At 34.4% G+C, this 11,981-nt stretch overlaps 2 protein-coding genes across 5 annotated transcripts; one reads left to right on the forward strand and one right to left on the reverse strand.

Moving 5' to 3' along the window:
• Positions 1-1,842: 1,842 nt before the first annotated feature.
• Positions 1,843-7,841, reverse strand: LOC108721151 (leukocyte surface antigen CD53). The gene is made up of 5 exons (XM_018445544.1): positions 7,770-7,841; positions 3,620-3,808; positions 3,383-3,547; positions 2,444-2,656; positions 1,843-2,372 (listed from the first exon to the last, which is right to left on the reverse strand). Exons 1-5 carry the CDS (start codon positions 7,827-7,829, stop codon positions 2,199-2,201), a joined length of 801 nt encoding a protein of 266 aa, XP_018301046.1. The 5' UTR covers positions 7,830-7,841; the 3' UTR covers positions 1,843-2,198.
• Positions 7,185-11,706, forward strand: CSN5 (COP9 signalosome subunit 5). Of its 4 annotated transcripts, none has more exons than XM_018445543.1 (5): positions 7,185-7,593; positions 9,837-9,989; positions 10,079-10,313; positions 10,392-10,586; positions 11,036-11,662. In XM_018445543.1, exons 2-5 carry the CDS (start codon positions 9,838-9,840, stop codon positions 11,489-11,491), a joined length of 1,038 nt encoding a protein of 345 aa, XP_018301045.1. In that variant the 5' UTR covers positions 7,185-7,593; position 9,837; the 3' UTR covers positions 11,492-11,662. The 4 variants fall into 4 exon arrangements, with proteins under 4 accessions (XP_018301045.1, XP_018301044.1, XP_018301043.1 ...); XM_018445542.1 differs by lacking the exon at positions 7,185-7,593 and adding an exon at positions 7,781-7,830; XM_018445541.1 differs by lacking the exon at positions 7,185-7,593 and adding an exon at positions 9,376-9,516 and having other exon boundaries at positions 11,036-11,658.
• Positions 11,707-11,981: the final 275 nt, after the last annotated feature.

Genomic DNA, 11,981 nt, shown 5'->3' on the forward strand with positions numbered 1-11,981 from the left:
TACTGCATGTTTCAAATTTTTATCAGCTTTTTCATTATTTTTGATATTAAAATTACCCATACGGCACAGAAAAATTGCAAAATTATTACAGATATATCTCATTGCAGTATTATAATATTGTAAATGGATTGCGCAATGTATTTGCAACATTGTTGCAATGTCATAGCATCATAAAAATGTCCGCCTTCAGCGCTGTAATGTCGTAGCAATGTTATATGTATAAAGTGTAAAAATCTTGCGCCGTAATACATATTATATATTACTTCCTGATATCTATAATGTTGCAGCATTACAGCGCAATCTGCAATGTTGCAACGTTTCTACAATGATACTGCAAATTTCTGTTTTGTATGGGTACATTTGCATTAAAAGAGGAAAATATATGAGGGGTAATAATCAGATAATAACAGAATTATCTAAACATTCTTTTCTTTCGTAAAAGAGTATTCTACAAAAAACACACACTCATACTTCTTGTACAAAATAGTTTTCATTTTCAGTATCGATCTCTTAATTTTTAGAAAATTATAAAAGATTTGCATGATATTGCAAATAACGAATGAAGTGTAAATAAAAAATCAGCGAAAAATAGATTTAAAAGGAAATGTTTAAAATAGATTTAAAATAAAAGATATATAGATGAAATATATTATAAATTAAAAGATATATAGGTGAAAATAATAAGATGCATCCAGAAGTGACGACCGCTCACTGAGCAAAAAAGGGATTAATCTATGATTAATATGTTTATTTACTATAATTCGTAACTTGTCTATTATAGATAATCTTTAATATCATATTTCTTACTTATTTATTACTGTTTATTATTTCTCTAATGTTATGTTTGGGCCGTAATGCGGGGTCTACAATAGAAGTCACATATCAGAACAAGTTTTTTGCTCAGTGAGCGATCGTCGCTTCTGGATGCACTCATTAGAAAAAACTACATTCGCTTAATTAATAATTATTTGTCGCTTACTCCGACTTGTTCGATTACGCTCTGCTTTTTAATCTAGGATCATACAATTATTTCTGGGTAATGTAAGATTTGAAAATGATACATTCATACTGGGTGTTTAATATCGTTCTACTTTTGTTGATCGTGTCGATCGTTGATTGATTGAAGCATTGCACTGTGCACTTCATTATCTATTCAATTATTGCACTAACAAATATGTTAAGTACAAACTAACTGCCTCTATTAATAAGCTAGCAGGACCAAATTAGCAAAACCAAATTAAATCCGTTGAAATATTCGATACCTTTTTGTACTAATTTGTATCATCAATAAAAACAATTTGTACACAACATTCCAACAGGTCCAATTCAATTTTGTTAATTTGGTTCTACTAGCTTAATAGAGATCAAACTATATTAATTAAAGGCCTCAAAAATATAAATATGGAGATTTTTACCACATTTACTAAGATAACAAAATCTTATTTTTTAACTAAATCATATCAACTCTCGATATTGCTAGGAATTTAAATAAAAAGACAGAAATGTTGTCATAGTATAAACACTATAAAAACATCTATTTACTTATAAAATGGCAGTAAGAATAGAATGCAAATTATTCAGGCACCTTTCAGAATATTATGAATTTTTTTCTTTATACAGGATATTCAAGTGAGAGTCAAAAATACTTTAAAAATATATTTTTTTCAACGAATTAAAAAATTTGATATTTTCCTTAAATTTAATTGAGAAAAAAACAATTTTTTTTAGAAATTATCTCTTTGAATATGTATAAAAGAATTTTCTATTTATCAATTCTATTAAAAATATTAAGATTTATTTGCAAAGCAATTCATTGTTAAAAATTCGCAAGTGTAGTCTCTCTCTCTCTCTCTCTCTCTCTCTCTCTCTCTCTCTCTAAAGTATACTTTCCAAAATGTTTAGAGTGAATTGTCATTTTGAAGAGTGAAATCTCGCCTTTAAAGATTGAAAATTAGCCATTCTTTCACGACTAGCTCAATTTTTTTACCTTTTAGAATGAGATTCCACAGCAAAGAATTTAGAGAGTGAAGAAAAATCGGAAATATATCTCGATTGATCTGGAACACCATGTATAATGTATATTAATATCACTAGTGTATCTATACACTGTTGATATTGTCATCACGTGAGACATATTTGCATATCACAATGATGCAACGTTCTTAAGCGACACACATCTCTGTCCTTCGTCATATTAGCTAAGGACTGCCAGAATTATGCGAATATTTCGACTGACGTGTTAAAAGATTGTTCTTAGTATCTGTTTCCCTCGTATCTTGCAGAGACGTGCGCATGGCCATCTCTGACGCTCTCCTTTCCATCCTGTCTTTGTATATCCTAACGTAACAAGTCGTGCACGCTATGAAGGAAATCTGAAACCAATTGACGACCGTCATTGGATTAGTTGATTAATCTGTGAATTCCAGTGAACAAAGACACGCACCTGTAGCAGCACAGAGCACAACGCGAGCAGAAAAACGTGAAGAAGGATCGATCTCGTCCGACTTAAAACCACGTGCTGACATCCACGTTTATTGATAGTAGTACAAGCACCCTCGGTGTTGTTGTTTTCCTGATTCGTCGTGTTGCAGCAGGACCAAGGAATCGATTCTATGCTACGATAATCGGAAGGTCCATCTATTCCGCAACATTGTAACTGAAATTAAATTATTAATCGAATCGAAGTTAGCTCGATTTAAATTTTTCTCACATTTCATATATCTTATTTTATCGTAAATATAAGTAAAGGGGACTCTGCACTTAATCATTTGAAAAAAAATGATTTTAGTCAAATTGGTTAAAATTGAGATATTTTATACGGAATACAAGAGATCCGGATTTGACTCCCGGCCGAGGTAATATTTTTCGCAATTTATTTAGCACATTAACATCTTTCTAACATGATGCCTGATTGAGCATCGAATTATTAAAAATTGCTTATCAATTTAATTTAATTTGTGATATTATTACAGTAGTTTAATTGCGTTTATAAGTTTGGAAAACCACTTCGGCGCGCAGTTCGAATGACTACAAATATGGTATATATACATGTACATATATAATATATACAATATAATTCACATTGAATTATTTAAAGCATTAAAGATCCAGCTTCGATCGGTATAGGCTTCTAGTTTATCGATTGTATCCTCACACGTACGGTCTAAAATATGATTCTTATTGTTTATAAGAGACTTTGTTTTATGTTATCGCATTCATCTAAATTTGTTTCAATGTCCGCAGGAATGCAACCGCTTCTCGCAAAATGAGATTAACTGGCAAATACTACATACATTAGCAACTAAATAAACGCGGTATCCAAATATGATAGAGAGAAGAAGAGGAGGGAGGGAGAGAGTGCGCGCGCGCGCGCTATTTTTACCGTAGACTGCATGTGATCCCAGTTGGACTTCTCATCCGTGACTGCAAGGGCAAAGATCTCTTCATGTCTCGTGGACGACAGGGTGTCTATTTGTTCATGGCGCACTAAAGCCCAAATCCCGACACTGGTTTCGATCAGCACGATGATCGCCATCGCTATAGCAAACTGGAATACCAACAATTCATATCAGTTTTGAATTTCCTAATTATTCCCTGAATATTTCAGAAGTATACTTACGATAATCACTTGGCCTTTGTTGGAAAAATCTAGGAATTGCCAGGCAAGCCAGCCGATCCCGCATGTTATAACGCCCATCGCCAACAAAGTAGCAGGTGACCCGCACACATGGTTGGGTGTGAGCAACGCGTATTCGTACAACTGGTAAATGAAATAACTGGCAAACACACTCACGATCGCGCCGGAAATCTGCAGAAAAAGAAAAAGACTTTTTCACAGTAGATACTGCAGTACACTAAGATGATCAACCTCTTAAGAAAGCAAAGAGGGACACTTAAAAAAATTTAATATTAATTGCCGTAATTAAATTTTAATAGATAAGCACTTTTTAAATAATTGTTAACGAAACATATAAACGATATCATATTATTATATTTGTAAATAACTAATAACACTTAGGCTACATTCGGGAGACGCTATTAGCGCTATTTATGTTATTCTATCTTCATCGTCGACGTGAGACAAGGATAGTATTACACAAATGACGGTGATAGTGCGCTCCTCGAATGCACTCTTAATGTATATCATATGAAATTACAAAAAAAAAATACGTCAAGTTACGAGAGTACATATTTTTTTTAAATTGGATTTTTCTAACAAATATATTTGATGAATAATATCTGGGTTTTTTAAATAAAAAAAATCAAAATTTTCTTCACATATTAGTTGAAAATTATATTTCACACTTATTATTTTCACTTTTATTACTTTTATACTTATTAATTCATAGTTATTATTTTTGCACGCTTAAAAGGGGAACAATTTATATAACCATATCCTTAATTTAAGACGTATTATAAAGTGGGACGAAAAGTTAAAATTTGGGACTGCCCCTCCTACTTTAGGACGGTTTGTTACTGTACAATACCAATATTTTCCTCTCGTTACTGCACGAGATAAAAAAGATCCATACAGAATATACTTGAATAAATTAAATATTACTTATATTTTAGAGAGAGAAGGAATGTGTTCCTATCAAAAAAAATTTTTTAAAGTTTATAAACACTTAGTTTCTGAGATGGAAGAAACTTTAATGCTCTATAACAATATCAAACAATTAATGGAACAAATAATAAGTAAAATTAAACAATACAAAAAGAAACAAAGAAAAAGAAAGTAAACAACTCAGAATATATTTACAGAAATGATTCAAAATTATCTACTACTACCTTGATGCATCTTTTCAGCCTCCGTTTCATGCTTTGTCTTACTCTATCGAATATTCTTAAAGTATTAATAATAGAAATTCAAAGGCCTCTAACGTGGTCGAGCTGGTGATATTTAATCCTTAAATAATTCAATGTGAATTATATACTATATGTACATGCATATATACCATACTTGTAGTCATTCGAACTGCGCGCCGAATTGATTTTTCGGACTTGTAAACGCAATTAAACTATTGTAATAATATCACGAATTAAATTAATTAAATTAGGAAGCAATTTTTAATAGTTTGATGCTCGATTAGGCATCAATTAGAAAGATGTTAATGTGCTGAAAAACTGCAAATAAATTTATTGCGAAAAATATTATCTCGGAAGTCGAACCTCCTTATTATTTGTCCCAATCTTATTATATTTTTCCGCATGTGATTTTTCAATTTTGATGATAACGTAGAGAGAAAATGACTCGGTATAATGACTTGAAATTTTAACATATAAATTATAACTATTTTCTCCTACACCATAACTATATTCTCCTAAACTTAACAAAATAATAAATTTTTTGTTAAAAATCAATTTTGTTGAAATTGTCCACATCGCTTCCTTTCTCGAAAACAGTACGCAAACTCACGGCAATGATGCAGATTGTGTTATCAGATTGTTGTAACAGATGAGTTATCATAGATAAAGAAGATAAATTCTTATCTATAAATGGGTGAGACGCTCATACAGTCCATTTAAAACAAACTTTGCACATCACAGTACTTTAATTACTTTCAACACTATCGCATTAATATCACAATGATAGTTATCTTAAATTGTAGGAAAACTGATATAACTTGTAACCAATAATCTTTCGACTCGAAATAAGAGTTTATTTATCTTATCATAAAAAACTTTAATTCTTGGAATATATATATATATATATTTCAGGTAAACAACTTTCACTAAATCACTAGAATTAAAATAATATCTAAATGCGCGCGCGCGTTTGTGTGTGTGTACAATATAAATTAAAATATTTAGAAGAAAAGTTGATTATACAGGGTGACAACGAAATAAGTGATCTGGCTACTATTATTCCTAAGAATGAAAAAAAAATATAAACATGTTTGGAAACTCTTTCTTTTCGATTTCTTTCTACAGCGATACCCGCTTCACATGGACGAATCAGAAACTGTTCAAAGACGTTGAAAAATTTTTGGTTTATATTTCTAATTTTGGCACATGCTGACCATGCTATAATAATCCGATTTTTTAATATTTTTAGATTACCAAATTTCAATCACCCTGTATAATGTTATTATCACAAAACTGACGTCAAACCAGCGATATTTTTTACAATTAATCGGAATAAAGTGTTAATTAAGGTCGCTCTGCAATTAGTGCGTTTTCCTTCAACTTTCGCTGCCTTTATCATAGTGTATAGATATTAACTGTATATACATATATCTTGTTTCATCTCAGAGATAATAATTTTTCGAACACTTAAGAGTTCTCTTCTCTAAAATACATATATTGAATCGATTTCGATTCATTTATCGTTTTTCAGGGTATCTATCATAGAACAAGTCGGAATTCTGATTGGAGTCCATTTCGACTTGTTCCGTGATAGACGCGCGCACGCCTAAAAAATTTTTTTTCTATTCTTGAAAAAGTTCTACAGTATATCGCTTTGTGGTTTTGACATCTTCAAATCAAATGTCTCAATTTGACGATAAAAAACTCTATTAGAAAATGAAATGAGTACATAATACAAAAAAATATGATTTAATTAATTGAAATAAACTGCATGTTATGTAGTATATTTTTTTTATGTATACATTTCATTTCCTAAGAAAGTTTTTTATTGTCAAATTGAGGCATTTGATTTAAGAATGTCAAAACCACAAAGCGATATACTTTACAACTTGTAAAAAAACTTTTTCTATACTTAAAAGCGTTTTATAATCCAATTAAATGCAACTTTTAAAGGCCCTGCAGGAGGTCCCGGGAAAATTCCAATTGGATCTTGTTCTGGTAAACAGACCTACAATTTGAAGGAAGTAACTATCCATTTGAATGCTTGGAATCTTGCTAAAATCGACCTTGAACTCGATATTTGGTCATTTTTTTACATTAATCGGGCTGTATTTCTTAAGATATATATCGTATAGCTAAATGAATTATTGCATCGTGTTCAGCGATCAAAAAAACATACAGTACCACATTTAAAAGACGGTTTAGCCATTTTTCATCAAATTAAACATGTATTAAGGAAAATCAAAATTTTTATTTAAAAATCGTTCACTAGCGAGACCCTACCGTGTCTCCAGATCTGACAGATCGAAATCATGTTATTTCTATCGCTATCACTATTCCTTCGCATTGACTTACGTCTGGGGCTTTTTAATACTCGTGGGCATCATTTGTTCTTGTTCAACATCGATAAATAAAAGGAATGAAATAATTGTTAAGCGTTGTAAGAGTAGTGAATCGGACAATAGAATGACGTCTAATTTTGCCCGAATGGCCCGAACACAGACGCGCGTATGTAATTGTAGCGTACAACCGTACACCTCTCCGGCATCACCACCGATGCATTGGCACTGCGCTTGCACGCAAATTGCGAATTGCGACGAGACGAATTGGCGCCGCTCCCTTGAACGAAGCCCCACCAACGGCATTGCACGCGCGATCTCCGAACCGTTCCGAATGCAACGGCAACGGCTGCGCGAATGATCACAATAATAGCACGCTGAATCGCGCTTAATGGATCTCGATCGAAGACAAGAAGGCGATAACAGCTGCGAGTGCTGCGACAACTAGGTATATATGAGCTACAAGCAGCTACGAATTCGTCGCTTCGACATACTTGGACAGGCCGGACGATTTCGCCCTTCGCGAACGTGCAGAACGTACTGAACTCGATCGAACGGGACATGGTGACGGGACGCGGAAGGGAACAAACGCTTAACAATTTACGAGCATTAACGAGAACTTACGCCAAGGAGGATCGCACCAGCAACGAGGCAGTAGCGGAAACAGACGAACGCGTGTCCCATTGTGCGTGTACGCGCTTATAAACGCTTATAAATAGTGTTTTGCGGAATACTGTTTTGGATCGTTGCGCACGCTGGCCGCTTCCGCTGGCGAGTCCCGTCCGACACTCCGAGCTCGTAGTTGCGCGCTCACGCGTGCTCACCGTCGTCACGGTGACCGAACTCCGAACGCTAAGTGGACCCTCGCCTTGCAGCTTGCTTGCTTACTTCTGCTTGTTTCTGCCCGCAGCGACAGCAGTGATGCCTGATGGCACCGCGTTGCACCGCGTGCTGCGCGCGTCAAAGAGCGCTGTGGACGACCAGTCGACTGACCGCTTTTCCGGAAACAATTATACGCCCGCTGTTTCCGGAAAAGCGGGAAGGTTGAGCCAACCATCGCGTCCTTCTGATAGTTCTCGTTCATTCGTAATTCATCGGATTAGGGATCCTACATTTTAAGGAGAAAAATATTTAGTTGAATCAACTGGAATTCTGATGGAGAAATTAAACGATCCAAAATTCTGCTTAAGTCTACTATGGGTGCTTTCCATTTGATGACTCAAGTCGACACAAGCGTCGTTCTATCCTTCTACATTCAGAGAGTGACGAAGATTAAACGACACTTGTGTCAACTTGAGTCATCAAATGGAAAGCACCCTATAGTGTTCTGATTAAATCCACGTATGTCACTTAGGGACCGTCGAAAGCTCGCTCGTTCGTCAGTCGCTCGTTGCTTATTAAGAAGTTGTTGTAATTTAAATTCCCCTCCGATGACCTTGACCCTCCCACATATTATGAAGGTCATCGCAACCTTCGGAAGGTTGTAACGGTCACCCATCACGCGTTAACAAAGTTATCAAAAAGAAATTAAAATGGCCTTGACTCATATTGTCAAGGTCGCGACCCTGAGTGATGCGTATTAAGAAGATATAGGCCCGTATTCATAGTCAGGTCTTATGTTTAAGACTTCTTTAAATTTATCTTCAGATGCTCTACGAATTATTTCATTGGCTACTAAGCATCTAAAAATAAATTTAAGGAAGCCTCAAGTATAATTAAGATCTCACTATGAATACGAGCAATAGTGTTCCGCCGATCTGCATTTCTGCCATTTGATCCCAATATAATCTGTGGATTATTCTAATGTCCTCGTCGAGACCTATTTCCTGCAGCAGTGGTAATAACGGGTCATGGCGCACGCTAACGCTAGACTCTTTGATAATCGATAAAGCATATGAACACATCCTTCCGTTGATCATAGCATTTCTGAACCAATAATTGCATGCAGAAAAGGGCATCCCACGTGACTTATTTCTTTATTTATCATTATCATTATTTTATTTTTATTACATATTTTATTAATTTACGATATTTTGTAACAGCAATTTCATATTATATTTTCAAATTTTTAATTTATTTTTGCTTTTATCATACATTGATCAATATAAAGTTTAAACACTGATCAATGTTGTATTTGAATATGGCGCTGCATCGATGGGCTAATTTCTGATTGGCTGGTTTATTGCTTGATTATACACGTTGGTTCATCTTTCTTATTCCACCATGGCTGATGGCCTTAACCGTTTCTACTGATCGAAGAAGTATAGATTGAGACAAAGCAGCGAATAGCGAGTTATTACTATTTGTCCAAGTTATGTTCAAATGATCGGCAGATTGTGATTGAGACCAAGAGATATAATTAGTGCGTCCAGTTAGTACATTTTTCTACTACAGTAATCCCGTCGACGGTTAATAATGGACATTGGATGTGCTTAACCTCAAGAGCATTTAAAAAGTCATGTGTTTACCGGGAAAACGTGTTATGATATTAGTAGATTATTATATACATTTTAACGAACTAAATATTACGATACGTAACGATTTCTTATTTAATGTTATTTTTCTTGGAGTTGGTATAATTTAAATGGCTCACACTTGTGCCAAGTATCTAGTATTATGGTGGAATATATAGACTATATACTTTTATTATTACCCTCTTTCTTCTTATTATTGTTATTATTCTCTTAACAGAATGGCTGGTCCGTCATCCGACCAGAATAATATTGCCCAGAAGACATGGGAGTTGTCAAACTGCATCGAAACTATCAGCACCATGGACGAGATTTATAGATACGACAGGAAGGAACAACAAGATATATTAACTGCCAAACCATGGGAGAAAGAGTATGAGAGAGAAAAAGGATACTACTAATCTATATATCCCTTAAAAATCAAAAGCATTAACTGTAATCAGTACTTTTTCTTATTTGTAGTCCCCATTTCTTCAAGGACATAAAAATATCTGCATTAGCTCTGTTAAAAATGGTTATGCATGCACGATCTGGTGGGACGCTAGAAGTGATGGGCCTCCTACTTGGTAAAGTAGCAGCGAACACGATGATTGTAATGGATTCCTTTGCATTGCCAGTCGAAGGGACCGAAACTAGAGTAAATGCTCAAGCTCAAGCCTACGAGTACATGACAGCATACATAGAAGCGGCTAAACAAGTACATATATATATTTTGTAACAAAAAGTACTTTGTAAATATATGGCAATAATCTGTAGCTTCTGATAATTTATTTAGGTTGGTAGATTAGAGAATGCGATCGGATGGTATCACAGTCATCCTGGATATGGCTGCTGGTTGTCTGGTATTGACGTATCAACCCAGATGCTCAATCAAAATTTCCAAGAACCATTTGTTGCAATTGTCATCGATCCCGTGAGAACTATCTCTGCTGGCAAAGTTTGCCTTGGTGCATTCAGAACCTATCCTAAAGTATGTTTTATATAGATCGTGTCTTTTTGATCAAAAAATTGAAATTAATCCATTCTAGAGGAAAGGAATCCAAGATGTTTATTTTAGTTCCTCTTGCATAGGGGTAGAGCAGACTAAACTGAGTCGAAAAGTCCTGTAGTATTTTATAATTTTCACAGTAGTTAACAAGATATCAATTACTAAAAATCGCCGAAAATTTTCAATAATTTTTTTAAGTTTAGTCCGCTCTACCTCTATACGAAAGTTTTATCGTTACTTATCAAACACCCTGCATATAGTTGATAATTAAAAAATTTTTTTACCTAGTAACAAAAAACTTTAGCGAGTCCCAAGGATCCATATGTTTCTCTAGCTAGTTACAAAAAGTGTGTTCCTGTTATGCATTAATGATATTGACTTTATGTTTTCTATTGAGAGAAATAATTAGCATTTCACTAAATTGTTCTTAGGGATATAAACCCGCTAATGAAGAACCATCAGAATACCAGACGATACCACTGAACAAAATCGAAGACTTCGGTGTCCATTGTAAACAATATTACTCCTTGGAGGTGTCCTACTTCAAGTCTGCATTGGATAGACGATTGCTCGACTCATTATGGAATAAATACTGGGTGAACACTTTGAGCTCTTCTAGCCTATTGACAAATGCGGATTACACCACCGGCCAAATATTCGATTTGTCGGATAAATTAGAACACTCGGAATCAGCTTTGGGTAGAGGATTTGTTTTAGGCGGCACGGATCCTCATGATCGCAGTACAGTGGAAAAACTCATAAAAGCGACCAGGGACAGTTGTAAAACTACCATCGAAGTTATTCATGGTTTAATGGCGCAAATTATCAAGGACCGTCTGTTTAATCACGTCGGCAGTAACGCGTCTTGTGATCCTCAGCAAAAATAATAATATTCAGCATAATGTGTGATAATAAATCTGCTATGTATTTGTAATAAAGATATGTATCCTCGTTTAAAGTCGAGATCTCTAAAACGATTACTTTGCAATTTCATCAGAATTTCTTCATCATTTCCGCTCGAGCAACTTGTTTAAGATGGAGAGGATTAAAATTATACAAAATATCAATTATTACAATCGAGAATGAAAACTATCAACGTTACGGTAGCTCTTTTACAATCTTATAAAGACGTTTATATTCAAAGTATACATGAATGGCGAGTAATTTTAAAAACGTAGTGGAATAAAAATACATTTTATTTTCACACCTTGATTCGCTAGAAAGTATATATACAGCATTTTTATCCTTAATATCTTCATGTATGTATTTATATATTTATAGGTATGTTTATAAAACTAATGTGTAATATTCAGAACAAGTAGGCAGAGCAATAACCCCACTGAAGGGCTGACGCGCTGTGTCACAAACTTTAAGGAC

The sequence above is a fragment of the Mycetomoellerius zeteki genome, unplaced genomic scaffold, assembly GCF_001594055.1.
Source record: "Mycetomoellerius zeteki isolate Tzet28-1 unplaced genomic scaffold, Tzet1.0 scaffold162, whole genome shotgun sequence".
Classification (NCBI taxonomy): Eukaryota; Metazoa; Arthropoda; class Insecta; order Hymenoptera; family Formicidae; genus Mycetomoellerius; species Mycetomoellerius zeteki.

Excerpts from the sequence above, each read along its gene's own strand:
- CSN5 (XM_018445540.1), top strand. The coding sequence starts at position 9,730 with ATGGCTCACACTTGTGCCAA. Across the intron at positions 9,990-10,078 it reads GCCAAACCATGGGAGAAAGA|TCCCCATTTCTTCAAGGACA; the intron begins GTATGAGAGAGA and ends TCTTATTTGTAG. Across the intron at positions 10,314-10,391 it reads ACATAGAAGCGGCTAAACAA|GTTGGTAGATTAGAGAATGC; the intron begins GTACATATATAT and ends TAATTTATTTAG.
- LOC108721151 (XM_018445544.1), bottom strand. The coding sequence starts at position 7,829 with ATGGGACACGCGTTCGTCTGTTTCCGCTACTGCCTCGTTGCTGGTGCG. Across the intron at positions 3,548-3,619 it reads ACAAAGGCCAAGTGATTATC|TTTGCTATAGCGATGGCGAT; the intron begins GTAAGTATACTT and ends TTGGTATTCCAG. Across the intron at positions 2,657-3,382 it reads GGGATCACATGCAGTCTACG|TTACAATGTTGCGGAATAGA; the intron begins GTAAAAATAGCG and ends ATTTAATTTCAG.